Genomic DNA, 19,940 nt, shown 5'->3' on the forward strand with positions numbered 1-19,940 from the left:
AATCCCCGGGTTCTCTTTCCTGCAATTCTAAAGTTAGTGGCAATTGCGAGCTCTAAATTGTAGTATAAAGTATGGATTCATAGGTTAAATGTCTGTATTTTTAAACTAGTTTTGAGACTAAAATAGGCTTTTTAATACATTAAACTACATGTATTGATGCATTATACAAAGTTAATTTCTGATGTTCCATACATTTGACACTATGGGGAAAATTTACTAAGAATACAAATATGATTTTTTGTATTCTTAATATGAATGAATACATGATAGCTGTTTTAGCCGTATTCAAATTCGTATTCCGGAGGGTAATTTACAAAGCAGTCAAATACGACTGCTTTGTAATGTAATCCCCGATGTTGTATCCATTCGTATTAGCGGCCTTATATATGGCCGCTAATATGAAATCGTACGATGTCTTTGTTTACATTGTGCGGCTCTGCCCCCCGAATAGCGCTATTAAAGATAAACAATTTCAGAGTAAAGTTAAGGCAAATTTAACTGTCCATTCCTTAGAAGAACGAAGTTCAGTATGTTACAATACAGGGAGTTCCACTTCTACTTTGCCATTGTACCATTTAATCTTTTATTAATTGATGATACATTCAATGAAATGCAACTAAAGTGGAACAGTGACTACTACTTTATTCAACTGTGTGATCTGGATGGAGTAAAACATGTTTATATGTCAGTTACAGTACATGTGTCATGTTTCCTGGCCAAGAGCATAGAGGTGATACTCTGTGGAACCCTTTTGGAATTTTGCTCATTTGAACTTGTATACTCACAAGAAAATGCATAGCCCAGGCAAGCTGTTTTGAAACTTCTAATTTCCACATAATATTCACAGAAAGTTTGTTTTTCTTCAGGTATGTGTCCAGTGAGCCCAATTTTGCATATTCTTGGACAAGAATACCTTATGGGAGACAAAGCATCAAAATGCTTAAAAGATTAACAAATGTCTGCTTCAAGATCAATTTCAATAACTTTAACCGCTGTACATTTTTAATAAAGGTTAAGTTAAAATTAGACCTTTCTTGCTTATCAAGCTACATATGCTAACTCCAAATGTTGTCAGTAGTTGTGGACAGACATGGATAACCCTAAGTTAGCAAATATTTAGCAATTTGCCACAAGCTACAATTCAATTACTATATACTAGTGTAGTAGGAGATGGTATAAAAGGGTATGGGCTACCCACGGCTCCTCCACTCTGCTAAAGTCAACTAGAAAAAATAATAATTCACTATAGGAAATCCAACCATAGTGCTGTAGCCAATAACAATTCTACTACCTATACCTATTTTCTAACTGATTTGAGGATCGGTGCAAAGGAATTTACTTGCACAAGAGTACTGTACAATAAGGGGATGTTTTTTCAATGCATGTTCTCCAGAACACCAAGAAAATTTACTTTTAGCAAAGATTGCAGGTCTATGAATACATACTATACTGGCACCCTATAAATTGTACTTACTCTCTTCTCCACATACACAGACTCCATAATTCAAGATTAAATGTCTGTAGGACAGCTGACTCATCATACTCGCTGCTTCAAAGAAAGACTGAAAATTCCACAAAACAAATATGTAAGTAAAAGATATTAGGAATAAATGCCTAATATATTAAACCAATATGAGTTGGATAGGTTCTAGCAATAAAAATAATGGTACTTGTTTCCTAGCATGGCACCTACGATATTCAGTCGTATGGCATTGTAGTCAATTTAAAATTGTATACCATTGTATATGGCATACAATGCAATGCGATGCGATGCGATTTTAAATTGTATAAACACCCTAATGGGTTTTTTCAATGTTAAATGGTCCCCCTATAGATTTTTAAATGTATAAGCACCTAAATAGGTGCTTACAATGTTAATTGCACCCCCACGCCACTGCCACTATCAACGGCAACCCGAAGTGTGGCGAGCGCAGCGGTACGCGTCCTCCAACCTTTTCCTACTCCCACTATCCACGTTGGCGTGGAGTTGATTTTATATAGTGTGGCGAGCCCGAAGCGTGGAGAGCACGGCGAGTCCCGCGAGGGGACGGGCATTACTTCACATGTATTCCTTGTCCCCTCGCGGGTCTCGCTGCGCTCGCCACGCTTCAGGCTCGCCACACTGATAAAATCAACTCCACGCCAACGTGGATAGTGGGGGTATGAAAAGGTCGGATGACTTGTACCGCCGCCGCTTGACATGCTTTGGGTTGGCGTTGATAGTACGGGTGGCGTGGGAGTGCTTTTAACATTGTAAGCACATATTACGGTGCTTATACAATTATTTATCTTATAGGGGGCACATTTAACATTGAAAACACCCATTAGGGTGCTTATACAATTTAAAATCGTATACCATTGTATATGCCATACAATGGCATTCAATTCGATGGTATACAATTTAAAATTGTATAACATCGGCTAACATGGCATCGCATCGCATACCATCATATGCCTTATGGTATGCGATGCGATGGGTGCCATCAGGGCCGGAGTGCCCCAGGCGAGTCAGGGTGGGGGCGCCCCGGTGCCCGGGGGGTGGGTACCTGTATTATAAAACTGGCGGCGGCGGCGTCCCTGCAGTGAATAGAGAATAACTAGCACTATGCGGCGGCGCGGGAAGCGCTTCTGATTTTGAAAACACTTGCCACACGCTGATTGGCTGAATCTCAGCCAATCAGCATGCGGCAAGTGTTTTCAAACCCAGAAGCGCTTCCCGCGCCGCCGCATAGCGCTAGTTAATTCTCTATTCACTGCAGGGACCACGCCGCTGCCGCCAGCAGCAGCTTTATACACAGTGACAACGCCGCAGGTACCCCGCGGCACAGACACCCCTGCCCGCTCCAGCACCTGCCCGCTCCAGCACTGCAGGAACGCCGACAGCTATATGCACATGCTGGGGGTGAGGGGCGATGCCGGCGCCCTAGGCAAATGCCTAGAGCTGCCTAGTGGTGGCGCCCGCCCTGGGTGCCATGCTAGGAAACAAGTAACTAAATAATAATCTAGATGTAAACAAGAGTCTTCTTTATTCATACATTTTCAAGATTTAGTAAGCAGACTAATTCTATTAAGTAATATACTGTAGTAGATTACTGGAGTACATCATAATTTATTTACAGTTTCTTATATAGCGCAGCAGATTCCGTTGCGCTTTACATGCACACCTTGTGATGAAAATATTTTTGCTTTACTGCAGAATTACAAATAAACATGATTCTTTTGTGGCTGTATAGATTTGGTTTTGTTGGATTAAGTAAAGTTTATCAGCTATGAAGAGATTTTTATATACTGTAAATGATCATTGCAAATGATCAACTCATACCTAAAATCCTAAATATAACCCTCTGTTCCACGAAATCTGTAATCTTATGAAATGGAATGAATGTTGAAAAACAAACCTCAGAGTAATTTCTATGTGTTTTATCCAAGACTTTCAGAAGAACATCGGTTTCATGAATTTGATTGTAATCTCCTAATTCCTCTCGTTTTCCCCTAAATATCTTGGTAAAGGTACCCTGTCCAAGATTTTCCTCCTGAAAGACCGGTAAAAGTACAAGTTAAACAGTTTCTATGTGCAAAAAATTACATTTTGGAAGTGAAAATATGTGATCTGCAGAATTTAATATTCTTTCAAGTTTCATACAATACACAGTGAATGGCTGGGTTGTCTGATCAAATATGTTCAATTTTGGATTATAGATTATAATGTAGTAAGTTAACAAAACACATGTCCCCCGATTTCTCAGATTTGGGCTTCTTGCAGATCTCAGTGCAAGTATCCTTTTAATTTTCTCTCTATAAAACAGGATTCCCGAAGGAGACTTTCAGACAACAGTGCATATTTTAGGAACCTTACATTCAAAAGAGAAAAAAAAAATAAGCTTCACACTTAAGCAGAAGAGAACAACACATCACATGTAAATGACAATTATCGAGGACAGGAGTATTTTTAGAAGAAGAGCAGCAAATTAAACAGAATGGAAAACTATCTTATGGTAGTAATTTTTAACTTAAATGCAGTCCCTCAATTTGAAGACAGCCAGAGCAACATCAACAGGAACAACATGAAATCTGAAGGAGAGCCATACTGCAAAATTATAACTAAAATGATTTACTTATAGAAATAGGGGGAAATTCAATTAGCGATGGTAATTCACTGGAGGAATCAACGGTCTCCGATGGCCAGCATAAAACCCCCGATAAGTGGTGTTATTTCACAGGTGCAATGGTGGAAACACATAGAACGGATTCAAGTGTTCTTGTATGAAAAAGATAGACATTAACTGAATTGCCCCCCTAAAAAAAGATGTACTGTGGGTATTTGAAGTCCACACAGTGTCTTTTTTTACAGCAACCAATCATGTAAAAAGCTAGAGATTAATGTCTAACGCCCACCACCTAATATTACTTTTTAGTTTGAAGTGTAGAATAATTCTAAGATTTTGCACATAGTATGAAAAGTTTAAGGTAGACTTATCCATCCACAAGTAATAATAGGTTTATTATGGATGCAGACGAAATGCATTACTTAAGAATAACATGCGTACATAAATCAAGTCTTCACTCCTGATCTTATGAAAGACCATCTGATTCACGTTATTGTGCCTCTGCAAAGATGGTGTTGTAGAGACATCTGAAACTTTGTTGCTCCTAAAGATAACCAAGTTTGATTTCTCTGAAAAAGGACAAGAAATCAATATTTAACCGATTAAATCCCATAACATAGTTATATTAATCCAGTAAATCTCTATACAAACCAAGCTGAATAAATAAACCCTTCGAGTGTCAACATCTCTGTGAGAGATGTTCAGAATATCCGCTAAAAATTCAGACGTCACTCAAATTTGTTATGTAAATTCAAATAAAAAATGGTAGGTGAAAAAAGATTATATTTCCTATATAAGGTAAACATTACAGGTCATTATGATCATAGGCGAATCTAGGGGGTGGTCCGGGGGTGCACAGGACCACCTATTAGCCCATTTTGTAGCTGAGGGATGGGGCTTTCCAACGAGCCCAGCCCCGTGTCTCTATCCCCCTGGGAACCGGAGATACTGCCAGGCAAAACTGGAACGTTTTCCCTATAGGATAACATGGGACCCACTAATTCCGACCCCCACCCAGTTCAACGGCTGCCAGTTCCCCCTTCGGCATCACTGAAGCTCGAGGTTGAACTCAGTCGAACCCAAATTGCTGGGCCTTCAATCTGATACCAGGCTGGATCCATATGGGTTAATTGGTTTCAGGGATATTGAGGTTAAACTGCTTTTTTTAATTTCTTAAATGTAATTTCATGACTGTTTATGTTCTTTGAGGGCAGATTTCTCTGGAACCAAACAGCCCAGTTTCACAGGAACAAAATCATTCGAAGCCAACTCAAAAGTTCTTCAATATGATACTGGTCTCATGTAAATGGGTCAGTTGGTTCCAAAGATATAGCTGGTTGGTTAAAGGGGGGTAGGGAGAGGGTAGTGGTTGTCTCTCCCCCTCACACCAGAAAATGCAGGGACTAAGCTGGTGTATAAGGTGTCAGCCTGGGAATGTCCCTGCATGATCCTGGGACCATATTCCCGGGTAAATTCCTGCATTTTCTGTTGTGAAAGGGGTATTATTTCAAATAGCCGTGATCTGCAGTGCTCTGAATACAGCCGGGCAGCCCCCTGCTCTCTGCCCAGCTGTCAATGACTGTCACCCCTGCAGCTTCCGCTCCAATTCTTCTCACCGCTTTCACCTCAGCCTGCCCCCCCCCCCCCTTAATCATGTGGTGCCGGCGCCCGGCGTGCTCCCCCGACGTCACGCACAACATTAGCACGCACAATATTTCAAATGTTCACTCGGCTAGAGGGGACACCAGGAGGGGAGTGGGAGCGTGCTCTGTGCTGCGCTCTGCTCCTCTCCTCATAGAAGCAGCTGCACCGCTCTCCATCTCTCCCTGCAGCAGCAGCGAAGGCTCATATAAAAATTTACAGTAAGTGGCACTGTGTAAGGGGCATTATGGTGTGCAGCATCATGTGTAAGGGACATTATGTGTGCAGCATCATGTGTAATGGGTACTATGGTGCGCGGCATCATGTGTAATGGGTACTATGGTGCGCGGCATCATGTGTAATGGGTACTATGGTGTGCGGCATCATGTGTAATGGGTACTATGGTGTGCGGCATCATGTGTAATGGGTACTATGGTGCCATCAAGCAAGAAATCCCTAGCAATGAGCACTTCGGTATGCAGCACTTATGTGGCAAATATGTAATGGGCATTACGGTTTGTTATATAGTATGTAATGGGCATCATGATGTGTGGCACAATGTGTAATGGGCATTATGGTGTGTGGCATTATGTGTAATTGCCATTACGGCGTGTGGCTTTATGTGTAATAGTTTGCTAAAATGTGTAATGGGCATTACTGTGTATGGTCTAAAGTGTAATACCACATCCCTTTTTGTGATGCCACGCCTCCTTCCCATGAGACCACGACTCTTTTTGCGGCGCGGCTACGCCGCGCAAAGGTCCCCCTGCTGTTATGTCTAGATCTGGGACCACCCATTACCATAATTCTAGATTCGCCTATGATTATGATGAATAAACATATGACAAATGTTTGGTTGCCATTTTTAACACCTATTTTCACAAATTCATTGCCACTCAAAGGGTTAACAGAACCTTCTCACAACAGTAATGGGTAAGGTAAAAAATAGCTTAAATGTTAAACACTCCAGTAAGAAACCACTTTTCTTCTATTCTTCTTCTATCTACTCTATAATTCTACTCTATAATTTTAAATTTAAATTTACCCAGCACTTATTAATTATTGCATTATAAATGCAACGGGAGTAATTTGTCAATTGGCAGAAGGTTACGTGAAGTATTTAACTAATTTAGTATGCAGTCTAATGAAATTGTCAAATGAGTGTGGAAAAAAAATATGTAACTCGATCTTAAACTTTAATTATTATTTTTATAACAACTCTTAATAAAAAAATATAAAAGCCATAAGAAAACCAGCTTTTTCCTCATCTTACACAAATATGTAACAAGAGAAAATAAAAACTGTTCAGCTACAATTTAGACTTCCATGACCACATCAAAAATGGTATTTGCTAGATGATAAACAATAACCAAACATAAAAGCACCACTGACCTTTAGCTTTAGGGGGGCAACACCGCGTAAACTGGAATATGATGCCATCAGAGCGGACCGTTTCCTTCTGGTAGCAGTTTAACAAATCCTTTAGAGTACCAAAGTTTTTCTTGGCGCCTCTGAGGTTGTAGTCTCCATTACCATTCTTTGTTATCAAGCAGTGCTTGTATTCAAGAACCCCAGCCCGCTGCATAGCAAAAAAAAAATATATATATATATATATATATATATATATATATATATTGTATAAACCAGATGTGCACATGACATTTATACACATTAAAGGGGAGAGCTAGCCTAGGAGAGAAATATATTTTAAGGGGCAACAACAAACAAACTAACATTCAAACCACAGATCAGAATCCCCATAATTCACTAAAAGTAGACTGTATGTAATGTTTATTAAAGTAAAAGCACTTGTGTCATAAGTAATGAATGAATACTGAAGGTGAATGAATACTACAGTATATTATATAGTTTATTATAATTAGACTAGGTGCTAAATGTACTATGTGGCACTTTTTTAAGCTGCGGTGTCTTCTGTAGTTACAGGTGTTATTTAAAGTTATATTTAATACAAAAAAACAACTGGTCAAGTATTAAATATAACTGCCCCATTACTATCCAGCAACTGAAACCATATCCAAAGTAGCTCTCAATAATGACACATAGTAAGTTTATCTCCAGGACTTCTGTATAATTACCTCTATGGCAAATGTGAGGAAGTACTTGTTAAATTCTTTAGGGCTGCATCGAAGTATAAAAACTCCTTTTTGGTTGCCAGATTTTTTCAGTTTATCAATAGCAAATTCCATCCTATAATTTGGAAATAGAAATAACAAATATTAAGAAATAAGAAGCTGATCAGAAGTAAAAATGTGTAACTCTTTAAACCAGAGGTGAAATACAGCATACCATTAAGAAATATTGTGCCGTTCTGCCCCCAGACACAAAGAAAGTAACCTCCTGGACAACAAGCATATAACCCCTTAATCAATAAGCATATAGCCTCAAAAACAATCAGCATATAACCTTCTAGGCAAAGAGTATATGGTACTCTTTACTTAGATGGGCGCCCGTCGTGGTGATCGCGGGTACATTTATGTCTGGCCGCGACGCGACCGACGCGATGCCCGCGATTTCCCATTGAAACCCATGTTAAACATGGAAATCGTGTCGGTCGCGGCGCGGCCGGCCATAAATGTACCCGCGATGCCCGCGACGCGATGCTCCCGATTTGCCATAGGAATCAATGTTAAAAGGCCCGATGGACACGATTTTACTGTTCAATGCCTCAATGGATCCGATTTGGCCATAGGAATCAATGTTAAATGGGCCACAGAGCCCAAATAAGCACAATTAACCCTTAAATGTCCCCCCAAATTTTTAACGCCACACCACGATCCACGCCAACCCGAAGCGTGGCGAGCGCAGCGAGCCCCCGCGAGGGGCGGCGGTACGCGTCCTCCGACCTTTTCATGCCCTACTATCCACTAGGGCGTGGAGTGAGAATAGAATAGTGTGGCGAGCGTAGCGAGCCACCGAGCCCGAAGCGTGGCGAGCGCAGCGCGCCCCGCGAGGGGATGCGGATACCTTCACAGTTATACGCGTCCCCTCGCGGGCTTCACAGGTGTCGGTGGCGACGCGGACACCTGTGAAGCCCGCGAGGGGACGCGTTTACCTGTGAAGGTATCCGCGTCCCCTCGCGGGGGCTCGCTGCGCTCGCCACACTATTCTATTCTCACTCCACGCCCTAGTGGATAGTAGGGCATGAAAAGGTCGGAGGACGCGTACCGCCGCCCCTCGCGGGCTCGCTGCGCTCGCCACGCTTCGGGTTGGCGTGGATCGTGGGGTGGCGTTAAAAATTTGGGGGGACATTTTAAGGGGTAATTGTGCCTATTTCGGCTCTGTGGCCCATTTAACATTGATTCCTATGGCCAAATCGCGGGCATTGAGGCATTTTCCATGAAAATCGCGCTCAATCACCCTTTTTAACATTGTTCCCTATGGGAAAATCGAGGTCATCGCGGGTAGCAGATTTTTATGTACCCGCGATTTACCCGCGATTTTTACCCCCGACGCCCGCGATTTCAATCGCGGGCGCCCATCTAGGTAAAGAGTACCGAGTATATAATTCCCTAGGAGAGAAGCATGGAAACTGCAGCGATGAGCAGATATCCCTGGGCAATGAGCAAGAATCTTCAGGCGAGTAGCATGAAATACCTGAGAAGGCTCAAGTAGGGAGGTAAGTCCTACTAGGGGCATTATGCGTGTGTAAGCGGCACTGCAGGGCATTATGCATGTAAGCGAAACTTAAATGGCATGGGTGAGCACAAAGTTTAGAATTACGCATGCATATCGTTACACAAGAAAGCTTGCACCACCATTAGAAGCTACAGAAATCTGTATTTTGGCATGAAACTTTGGCAGTGAGTAATTAGAAGCCTTACTGTGGGGGATAACTTGTAAGGGGCATTACAGTGTAGTACAATGCTTACTAAGCATTATGGTGACCTTGACATGTACAAGGCCTGTGAACCTTCAGTGGTCGACCCAATGTATGTCGGCCTTAACAGTGGCAATGTAACGACCGTATACCTGCTCAGCGTTGCAATGGGTGAAATTGTATCCGACCTGGAGCTGATGTTACACATCCTCCCATATAATGCTCAGGCATGCATAGCATTTTCCCAGACACTCCCAGCATTTTCCTAGGCATGCCTTCCTTTTAGCACTCCCACTAAATGGATGGATTCCACCGCCAGACGCCTACTTCCTGTCAATCACCTTCCGAACACCACGACAAAAGAAAAAGCAGCAGGACTTTAACACAGGATGGCCACGCGCATGCGTACTACAGGCCGTGACCATGACCAGTCTATAGATAATCGGCCACTGTGCAAATTCACAGTCGTGCTATCAGGTCTGAATTACCCCCTGTATATGAGCTTGTCATTTCTCCATGGATCACTTCAGGTATTAGGTAATCTTTACAGGCTCAAAATCTGCTGATAGTGGAGCACCTCTCAGGTAGTGTTCCGATATGCTTGGGTTTATGTAAGGAGAGAAGGGGATAGCTAGACTTGGGATATCCGCCTACACTCTAATTCATCCTTCACTCAGAATACATACAACAATTTTATGTAAATCCACTGGCCAGTGGATTTACCCCCTTTTGACATGTGGTCATGCCCATTTTTGGCACATGCCATCAGGAAAAAATTCTACTTGAATCACTTCTTTAAACCCAATGCTTTTGAAAACTAGTCTGTAGTAAAGGCTTTCATATAACCTCTATTGAAAGCACAAATAATGTATACAAAACCCAAATCAATTGTTAAATTACTGGTGGCAAAATTACAATTGTTTTAGTCCTGCACTAGTAAGATGGCAGTCATCAACTTGCGACTAAGTTGTAGAGAGTGCACTCGGAATTGACCGGCACAAACGCCAACATCAAATCAGTCTCCAGTACCATAGAGCAGAGAACATACCTTAATTCCCAGACTAACAACTGATTAATGCAGCTTCAAGGTGGCTACCACTTTTGGAAGCTGCTTATTAGAGTGCCAAGATCTGGGGGACACCACGAAGACCTCCTATAACAAAATGAAGGATGCCTATGAAAGACTGGTGTATTGCCCGAAACATGTCGGAATAAGTTATTATTTCACAACTGAAAAGACTCGTGAGTCTCACATTTTGAAGAGATATATTAGAGAAATAACTGTTGTATTTTAGGCAGGAGGTGGTTGTGGATGCATGCATTGATGTAGTAGGCTAGGGTGCTGTGAAACCTTACACTTGTCCTGTGCAGACTTAACTTATGTACATTACAAAAATTAGAATAATACACCCAAGTAAAAAAATACAGGGTGTTTAAAATGAAAGTTCACTTTTTCCAGGCAGTGTACAGCAAAAGTGGCTTATTGGACCATCACCAAATTTTCTGTATTTTTTTTTTTCAATTTTTTTTTTTATTGCAATGTATGAAATACAACGATAATAATCATTGAACAACATTGTACAATGCATACTTTTTCAATTTTCCTTACAATCATTAATGGTTCCATCTATTAAGGTGAGAATTATACATTCAAACATTTGAATAACTGTGAACTATCTGCAATAATAAATGTATAATATTGAACATTCAAGGGAGAAGTTGTCAAGGTAAAAAGTAATGCTGTGTACATACGATGAGATTTGACATTCGATTTGGACTATAGTCAAAATCGTATGCTGATCGTAAGCTAATCATAAGCTAATCGTAAGCAGATATTAAGCACATCGTATGCAGATCGCACAGGTTTTTTACCTTTCGATCCCAATGCGCGCTCCCGTGATAGCACAAATCGAATCCCAGATAGACAGGGCAGCAATGACTATATAGTTCAAATCTAATGCTGATTGTATGAATTGTATGTAGATAGTACAGCGTTAGCAAAGATTGTATAGTACTTAAATCAGTCGCTTTTTGTAAATACGTGTTCTGTGTAAACAACCTTCAATAAACAAGTAGAGATGGAAACCACAGTGTGTGTGTGTGCTTTTTTATGAAGAGACAAAGATTCAAATAATCTTCTATCAATGTGTGTACTATGGTGACATTTTCTGTATATCTTAATGAGGCCATAGAAAGGAAATGCACAGCAAAAGGGGTGATTTTAGGTAGTTAATTCAAAACATGTTGATATCTGCTACCATCTGAAATGTCAGAATATCATGTTCAGCTGCTAATCGCACAAGGTCTTGTTGGAAATGTTTATGTTACATGTTATGTTTTCTTCAAGATCTTCCACGACTGCTATGTTGTGATGATAGATTAAATCTTTGAGGTACCCCCACAGCCAAAAGAAAGAAAAAGCTTGAGATGTTGTTAATTTTAATTAGTTATAAGAGGAATGATGTGCTAAAAGGAAATTTGCATATCTGATACTTTACTAGCGGAAAAACCCTAGCCAGCGTTCAAAGCTGTATTAGCACTACAATTATCTTTCATTTTAATAGAAAGAATATAACAATTCTTATTTGGTGAATGAAATATAATTAAACATGTGAAGCATCAGTCTATGTACACTTTACTTTATCAATATAAGATTGCTAGTGAATATTTACAGTACTTGTAAGTGGTCATTGTTGCATTCTATAACAGACATATGTGATACACTGGGTAACAGTCATTATCTGTATCCATTTTAATGTGACCATAACTAATAGCACAACTCCCTATCCAAGTTGTGAAAGGTAATTATTTAGATGTGTAAAAGCTGCTGTTATAGCTTGGAAACTAATGCTGGCCACACATCAGACCAACTTTCTTCCAACCATCCAACTAGTTGCTTGGATGGAATAAAAATATGGTACTGTATGGGAGCAAAGGACAATCAGAAATGTGCTCACAAACCCAGGAAAATGGACAAAAACATTCAAATTGTTTAAATCAAACAGGTTCAGCTACAGCACAGTGTCTGAGCGACAGTTTTTTGTCCTTTTCCAGATTTTGGGAGCAAATTTCTGAAGTAAATATTACATTTGCTCCCATCCAGTACCAGATTTTTATTTCATCCAAGCAACTAGTTGGATGGTTGGAGGAAAGTTGGTCAGACCAGTTTAAAAGCATAGTATTGATCATTTGATAAAAGAAAGACATTGACATGATTTTGTTATCTCAACAGGTACTGATATATGTGGAACAAATGGGTGTGGTATAGGGTTCCGACAGTCACTAACCCGACGTCGGGATCCCGACTGGTCAGACCCAGACAGCATGGTGAGCGCAACAAAGCCCCTTGCGGGCTTGCTGCACTCGCCACGCTGTGGTCATGGTGGCTCGCTACGCTCGCCACCTATTCTATTCTCCCTCTATGGGGGTCGTGGACCCCCATGAGGGAGAATAGCCGGTGGCCGTCGGGCCCCCGTGTGTCGGCTAAATGACTGTCGGGATCCCGACGCCGGCTAAATGACTGTCGGGATCCCGACGTCGGCTAAATGACTGTCGGGATCCCAACTGTCGGGACCCTGTCCGGCACCCGAACAAATACACAGTCAGTAATACACAGCATAGCTTTAATATATAGTTTGAAAAGCTTTACTCCTGTCTTAGGTAAGCTCTGCAACTCTTATGTCACTATTAGTACAACGTGGCAACACATCTACAGTATATCCTCCACTTTAAGGGTAAAATGGGTGCTATAAAAACTGTTTAGCAAAATATAAAAAAACATCAGTTGAAAAATAGATGTGATGACTTTACTACAGTGATTTTATTTATTCATAGTTTCTTATATATCGCAGCAGATTCTGTTGCGCTTTACACTTGTAGACAGTGATAAAACAAACTGGGTAACAACAGGCAGACTTGGAGGTAGGAGAGCCCTGCTGAAAGTTTAAGATCTATAGGGACATAGCAGGGAAACACAAGGACAGTCACCAGTAATAGCATAGCAGTCCTACTAAGTTGCAGGTCCAGAAGGGGAAGCTATATAATACATAAGTGCCTCAGAGGGTTATGTGCGTGGAATTTAAATAGGATAGCCTTGCCTGAAGAGGTGAGTTTTCAGGGAACACTTAAAAGTTTGGAGGCTAGTGGAGAGTCTTATTGTGCGTGCAAGGGCATTCCCTATGGTGGGAGCAGCCTGATGAAAGTCCTGTAATAGTGAATGGGAGCTAGTGATTAGTGTAGAAGAGAGATGCAGATATTGGTCAGAGCGTAGTGGTCGAGATGGGAGATATTTTGTGATAAGTAAAGAGATACATGCTGGTGCAGTATGGTTAATAGCTTTGTATGTGAGTAGAAGTATTTTATATTGAATACGGTAATATACAGTCAAACAATGAAGGGACTGGCAGAGCGGATCAGCAGACGATGAGCGTCTTGCTAGGAGGATCAGCCTAGCAGCAGCATTTAAAATGGATTGCAGTGGTGAGAGTCTGTTCTTGGGAAGACCAGTTAGGAGACTATTGCAATAGTCAATGCGGGATATAATGAGTGCATGGATAAGAGATTTAGTAGTGTCTTGTGTGAGATACGGTCGTATTTTGGATATGATGGAGAACCTTGGCGCTGCAGCTGTTGTTGAACTACACATTGCTATTTTGCCATACTAAATCTGTTGCAGAGCATGCTGTGATGTGTAGTTCAACAACATCTGGAGTGCCAAGGTTCTCCATCATAGCTATAATTGTGATGTACCCCAGTTTGCCGATCTGGTACATGTGATCCTGGTTCTAATGATTTGGCTAGGCTAGTTGCTCTCAAACTGTTCCTAGGCACCCTGGGGTGCCTCAAGACACTTGCAGAGGTACATCAGTTTGGTGGTTCAGGAACAAAACAAATTATTTATGGTCCAGGTGTTAGGCAAAACCAGTACTGGTGGTTGCTAAATATAAAATATGGACAATTAGAATCCAAACTATGCCCACCACCACATAACTGAGCCTAAAGTTGGGTGCAAACAATATGCATGATAATGATATAATTTACAATATTATCGTGCATATCATGTAGTGTGTAACCACTATACCCTATCGTCTGAACTTGCATTCAAATCAGAGTATCTAGGCAACGACTGCATGTTCAGCAGGGGTCAGGTTACGTCACTGAACAATGTCATTAAAAATATCGTTCAGTGGTTTACCTCTAGATTGATCATCTGGGTGACCAGATATCAGTGGTACAGCAAATCGTATAGTGTGTACCCAGCTTTGACCACTAAGCAAAATGTACCTAAATTAATATATTTATTTAAAATTTAAAAAAATGCTAATACTCTAGAGCGCCATGATTCAAGAAATTTGGGAACCACTTGTCTAGAGCATAAGCAGTAGTACAATTTATAATACAATTGTCTATGATTAACATCTATTTGATACTTAAAATGCATCAAAATAGACCTGCAGACTTAACCCCACCTACTGCATAACACAAAAGCGCATATATTAATACGACCCTCCCTAACAGATAATTCTGTAGAAGTGTTAAGCTTTTGTGGAATAGGTCTTTAACAGCAAGAGGTTGTTGATTTTGAGGACACGCTGGATTCGAATACATATAGTACCAGGCTTAATTGAAGCAATTACAGACTTCTCTTGTCAGGATTTAGCAGCTGCTTAACAATTTGGCTATAGCATAAGATCTGATTATTTTGTAGTGAGAACACTTTGTACATCCATATCTTTACCATGGTAACCTACAGTAACACATGTACATTGTTTTACCAAATTAATTAGCAGCTACATTTCTTTCTTGCTTTCATGATAAAAACTGTTCTGTGAGTTGGGAAAGAAACCTTAGAAAATGACAAGCTTAAGATTTGCAGTTATAATAGTATATGCTCTTAACCCACATTACAAAACCCCAAAAATGTATGTAATAGTTGCAGATTTATTTTATTTGCCTGTGAAATATTTGGGAAAACATGGTTAAACTTCATGCCATCTAATTACATCTAGGGGTAATTTTACTGAAGTGTGAGTTTGGTACTTATGTAGTAGATGGGCGCCCACTAAGCAATTTGCTTAGTGGGCTATTCTGCGTAGGAAAATCGCTGCGCTCGCCACGCTTAGGGCTTGGTGGTTCGCTGCGCTCACCACACTATATAAATTCAACTCCACATCGAAGTGGATAGTGGGGGTATGATGAGGTCGGAGGACGCGTTGCACTGCCGCTCGCCATGCTTTGGGGTGGCGTGGATACTGGGGGTGTTTTAGGAACAGATTCCACTCTCCCTCTATGGAAGTCATGGAATCCTAAGAGGGAGAGTAGCCCCTGTAAGTTGGGATCCTGGCTGTCGGGCGCCTGACCCCACCCTGCACATGATTCCCCCCCCCCCCCCCCCCCCGGCGCCGGATCCATGAACCTGAAAAAAAAAAAAAAAACTTAAAATGACTTAGCAAACAGTAGGGACATGATGCACGATGCTCCACACTGCTCCTTGTCACGTACAGCTTCTGTCTTGGGCCTGTGGAGTTTTGACTGACAGCGGGTGTGGAATCACATTGCATCGCACAGCAAAACCATACCATGCAATGCGATTTCAGTACGCCTACATACGTAAGCTAATTGGGCGCCCATTTACTACATAAGTACTGTGAGTTTTTAGAAGTGAGAGATAATCTAGCTGCTATCCTCTAGAACAATTCATGTTTTTTAGGCAACCTGTGGATCTATAGTAGGAATTAATGCAGCCAGGGGTATTTTTATAGTGAGGATGGCTTATTTAAAGCCATCCTCGCCAGTCAACCCCCTCGCCATATTCAATGTTCCGGGGAAATCCTAGCTTAAACGCGGAGGTTTGCCGCAAATGCAGCAAGCCTGCTGCATTTTGTGGCGACCCCCGATGTGTTGCTGGCCACCTCGCCTCAGGAAACAGGAGAGGTGGAAATGGCAAATGCGTTGAATACTCTGACATATAGCTCGCCATCAGCCGCTTGAATATAGGCCAACATGTTTCAAAATGTGAAAGTTAGTAATGACTATAGCTGTGCACCAGCTAGGTGATTTAGAAAACGTGGACCGTTGGTAGATCTCGAGGACCGGTTTGGCCTCCCCTGCTCTAGAAAGGGCTAGGTAGGGGTAGAATCAGATTGGCTGCTATGAGCAACATTTCTCAATTAAAAAAATAAATAAATCAATGCACACACATTCTGTCTATTTGGAGCACCCGCCAATTACACAAAACAAGGCCCTGATCTAGTTATTCATCTGCCTCGCAAAGCAGACTAAATACAGAACTATAAAAAGAAACCACTCTCAAATGAGGAGGTTACTGTCCAACCTAGATTTTACCCCAAGCCATATCAATAAGAGAGTGGATATCTTTTGGTATTTTGGGGAGCTAGTAAAAAATTGAAGACATTTTGATATTTGGGGTAATAAAAATAGAAAAATCACTAAATCATAAATTATAAAAAGTACATATATATATTTTTTACAATAGGCAATGGTTTATTACATAAAAAATACTTACGAAACAGGCCCATGGCAAAAACTCTGAATACCTTCCAGTACATGAGGAGGAACTACTTCCTTACAAAGATAATGGTGTGCATCTGCTGTCAGTCTGTAATATCCATCAATAAGTGACACAAAGGAGAGAGCTTCCTTTAGCGAGGAAAATTCCACTTCCTACAGAAATACCATGGTTAGAAAGAGCCACCAGCTACACAATACACACTTAATAAATAGTCATTATGAGGAATACAAAAACACAATTGTATCCAGATTTCTCTGCGAAAACAAGCCTTAAAACATTAGCAGCCCTGTATATGTGCATTCTATACCAGTATTTACCATACTAATGTCACATACCAAGTACAAGGTACTGTACAGCCTAAAATTTCAGCGATTCCCAATTTTTCTTTTATCATGACCCCCTAGAGCAGCGATTTTCAAACGTTGTGCCACGGACGGTTACCGCTGTTTTAACATAGCTTGCCGCTTCTATGTGCGGCTTCCGCTGCTATCTGTTTCAGCCGCTGGCGACCATGGATGCTTTCGCAAGACGGCGTGTGATCTGTGGTAACTCATAGGTCATTCACAACACGTCACCTTCCTGTCTGCCTGCCACCCGTGCACCACAACCTCTCCTACCACCTGCCGCTGCTCCTTGTCCACATTCCAGACAGTCTGTGTGCAACAGGTATGTGTGGCAGGAAGAAGATGTGGGATAAGCGGGCCTCTGTTTGTAAAAAATGTTTCCTTAATTATCTTCATGGAGGGCCAGCTGCCTGCAAGATTAGAATTAATGAACAAATGTGCAATATGTAACAGTTACATACATTGAACATTTGTTCATTAATTATGGCCTTCTATAATTATATGTTAAAATTATATTATATGTTACATGGGATTACGGCCTCCTATAATTATATTATTTTTACATTGTAACATATAATATAATTATAGGAGGCCATTTTCCCAGTGTGTTTTACGGCACCCATTATAAGGGTGACTTATTCATTTTACGCATATAATATAAAACCATGACCAATTGTTTCGGTACTAGCCTTTTGAATAGATACCTTTTGTTATCCACACATTGTTGTTTACAAAGTGGTCTCTTGCTTCTACTTGGTCTTTATCTATATCCCTACTTTCTAATCAGCTCTGCTCTTTCTGCTGGTTATGTGACAACAATACTGTATTTGCACTACTGGGGGGGGGGGGGGGCGTGTTTGTTTAGTTTAATTACAGAGTTTAATTACCATGGGGTTTTGCTTGGTACATTGCCCATAAATAATATGAATTGATCCTGGTCCACCAACCCAAGGCACCCCTTCAAGTCTCCTGAGGTACCCCAGGGTGCATAGGCACACAGCTTGGGAAACACTGGGTTAGTGTCAGATAATTTGCAAGATTTCACTCCATTTTTGTTGTACTGTACAGACAGGGACATTGGCTTTGGATAGAAGACTGGTGTTGGGGCTACTTTGGCCTTCCTAAACTAGCAATAAACACTGCTCAGATCCTGGGTAGGATTAGGGTTGGAGAGGAAGGCTTGGGACTGATTCAGACCTGATTGCGCAGGCAGGAATTCGCACGACAAGCATTCAGTTAAAATAGCGGCCCACTACAGTGAAAGCCCACCTTGCAAATTAATGTGATTACTTTGCGAATATATGTGTATGGCATAACAGGCTCACCATCAAATGATTTTTACAATGGGCACAAGTCTTCGCAGGCGCCCCATAGCCAGAGACTTACTCGGCCGTGTAAAAGAATAAAGCAAATCCATCTCGAAGCTGACATTCTCCAGCACACCTAGCCTTTTTCCAAACATCCCAGCGTGTTTTTTTTTTCTGTCACGCCTGCGTTTTTCTCATCACTCCTCATGAAATGGTCGGTTTCCACCCCCAGATGCCTACTTCCTGCCAATCACCTTTCGAGCGTTGTGTGCATAGAATTAGTAGCAGGATTTCATTTCAGGAAAGCCTCGTGTATGCATACATCCAACTGTACGCATGCGCAGTGCACCGATAACTGCCTTTCCATGCGATCAGGTCTGAATCAGGCCCAATAGGTAAGAATTAACTTAACCATACTAAACATATAAAAACTAAAAAGACCTGTAGCCAAATGCTAAAATTGCCAGTACATAGCTACACATCCATGAATATTACTGCTTGAGATCTGCAGAAAGACATTATTTTATAAAAGTATGTAAATTTATTATCTGGATCTGGTCAACTGCAAAATTGTGGTACATTAACTTGTTCTTGCATTGCATTTACACAATAGATATAAAAAAAGCAGCTAAAAACACTGGCAACACTGAATTAGATCCACAATACTAAATAAACAATATGCGGGAGGATTGCATATAGACATTTCAGAATGTCAACATTTTGCATGTTTGCTAGATAACATTGTAAAAATGTCATCATTACTGTCAATATTGTGACATCATGGGGTTATTTACATTGATGGGTGTTCTTTTGAAGACTGGATGCTGCCCATAGCAACCAATCAGATTCTACCAATATATTTAGCACCTTCTAGAAGATCATAGATCAAATCTGATTGGTTGTCCATAGCAACATCCCATCTTCAATAGAATTCACATCTTAAGCTCTATGGATGTCAACATTGTTATTGTGAACCTTTTGACTACATGACTACACACATAGGAGAGTAGGCCTTTAGATAAAGTAGATTAGGTTATTTTATGAAAACTCACAACTGAGTAAACAGAATTGCACTAGTTATAAAGTAAAAAGTTGCAGGAGCATATACATTTAACTAGGAAGGAACAACAAATGGTTTTCAGGAAGGAAAATAAATGAAGTTGATTGCACATA

General features: G+C 40.9%; 1 protein-coding gene across 1 annotated transcript in view; it reads right to left on the reverse strand.

Moving 5' to 3' along the window:
• Nucleotides 1-19,940, reverse strand: part of JAK2 (Janus kinase 2) — a 196,284-nt gene that overhangs the window by 45,827 nt on the left and 130,517 nt on the right. Inside the window, exons 8-14 of the mRNA XM_083186002.1 lie at nt 17,111-17,268; nt 7,844-7,955; nt 7,140-7,326; nt 4,548-4,675; nt 3,399-3,533; nt 1,475-1,562; nt 786-913 (exon numbers count right to left, since the gene is read on the reverse strand). Of these exons, the coding sequence (XP_083042128.1) occupies nt 786-913; nt 1,475-1,562; nt 3,399-3,533; nt 4,548-4,675; nt 7,140-7,326; nt 7,844-7,955; nt 17,111-17,268 (936 nt within the window). The remainder of the gene's footprint in view (nt 1-785; nt 914-1,474; nt 1,563-3,398; nt 3,534-4,547; nt 4,676-7,139; nt 7,327-7,843; nt 7,956-17,110; nt 17,269-19,940) is intronic.

Source organism: Crinia signifera, chromosome 1 (genome assembly GCF_055691185.1).
Source record: "Crinia signifera chromosome 1, ASM5569118v1, whole genome shotgun sequence".
NCBI classification, from domain to species: domain Eukaryota; kingdom Metazoa; phylum Chordata; class Amphibia; order Anura; family Myobatrachidae; genus Crinia; species Crinia signifera.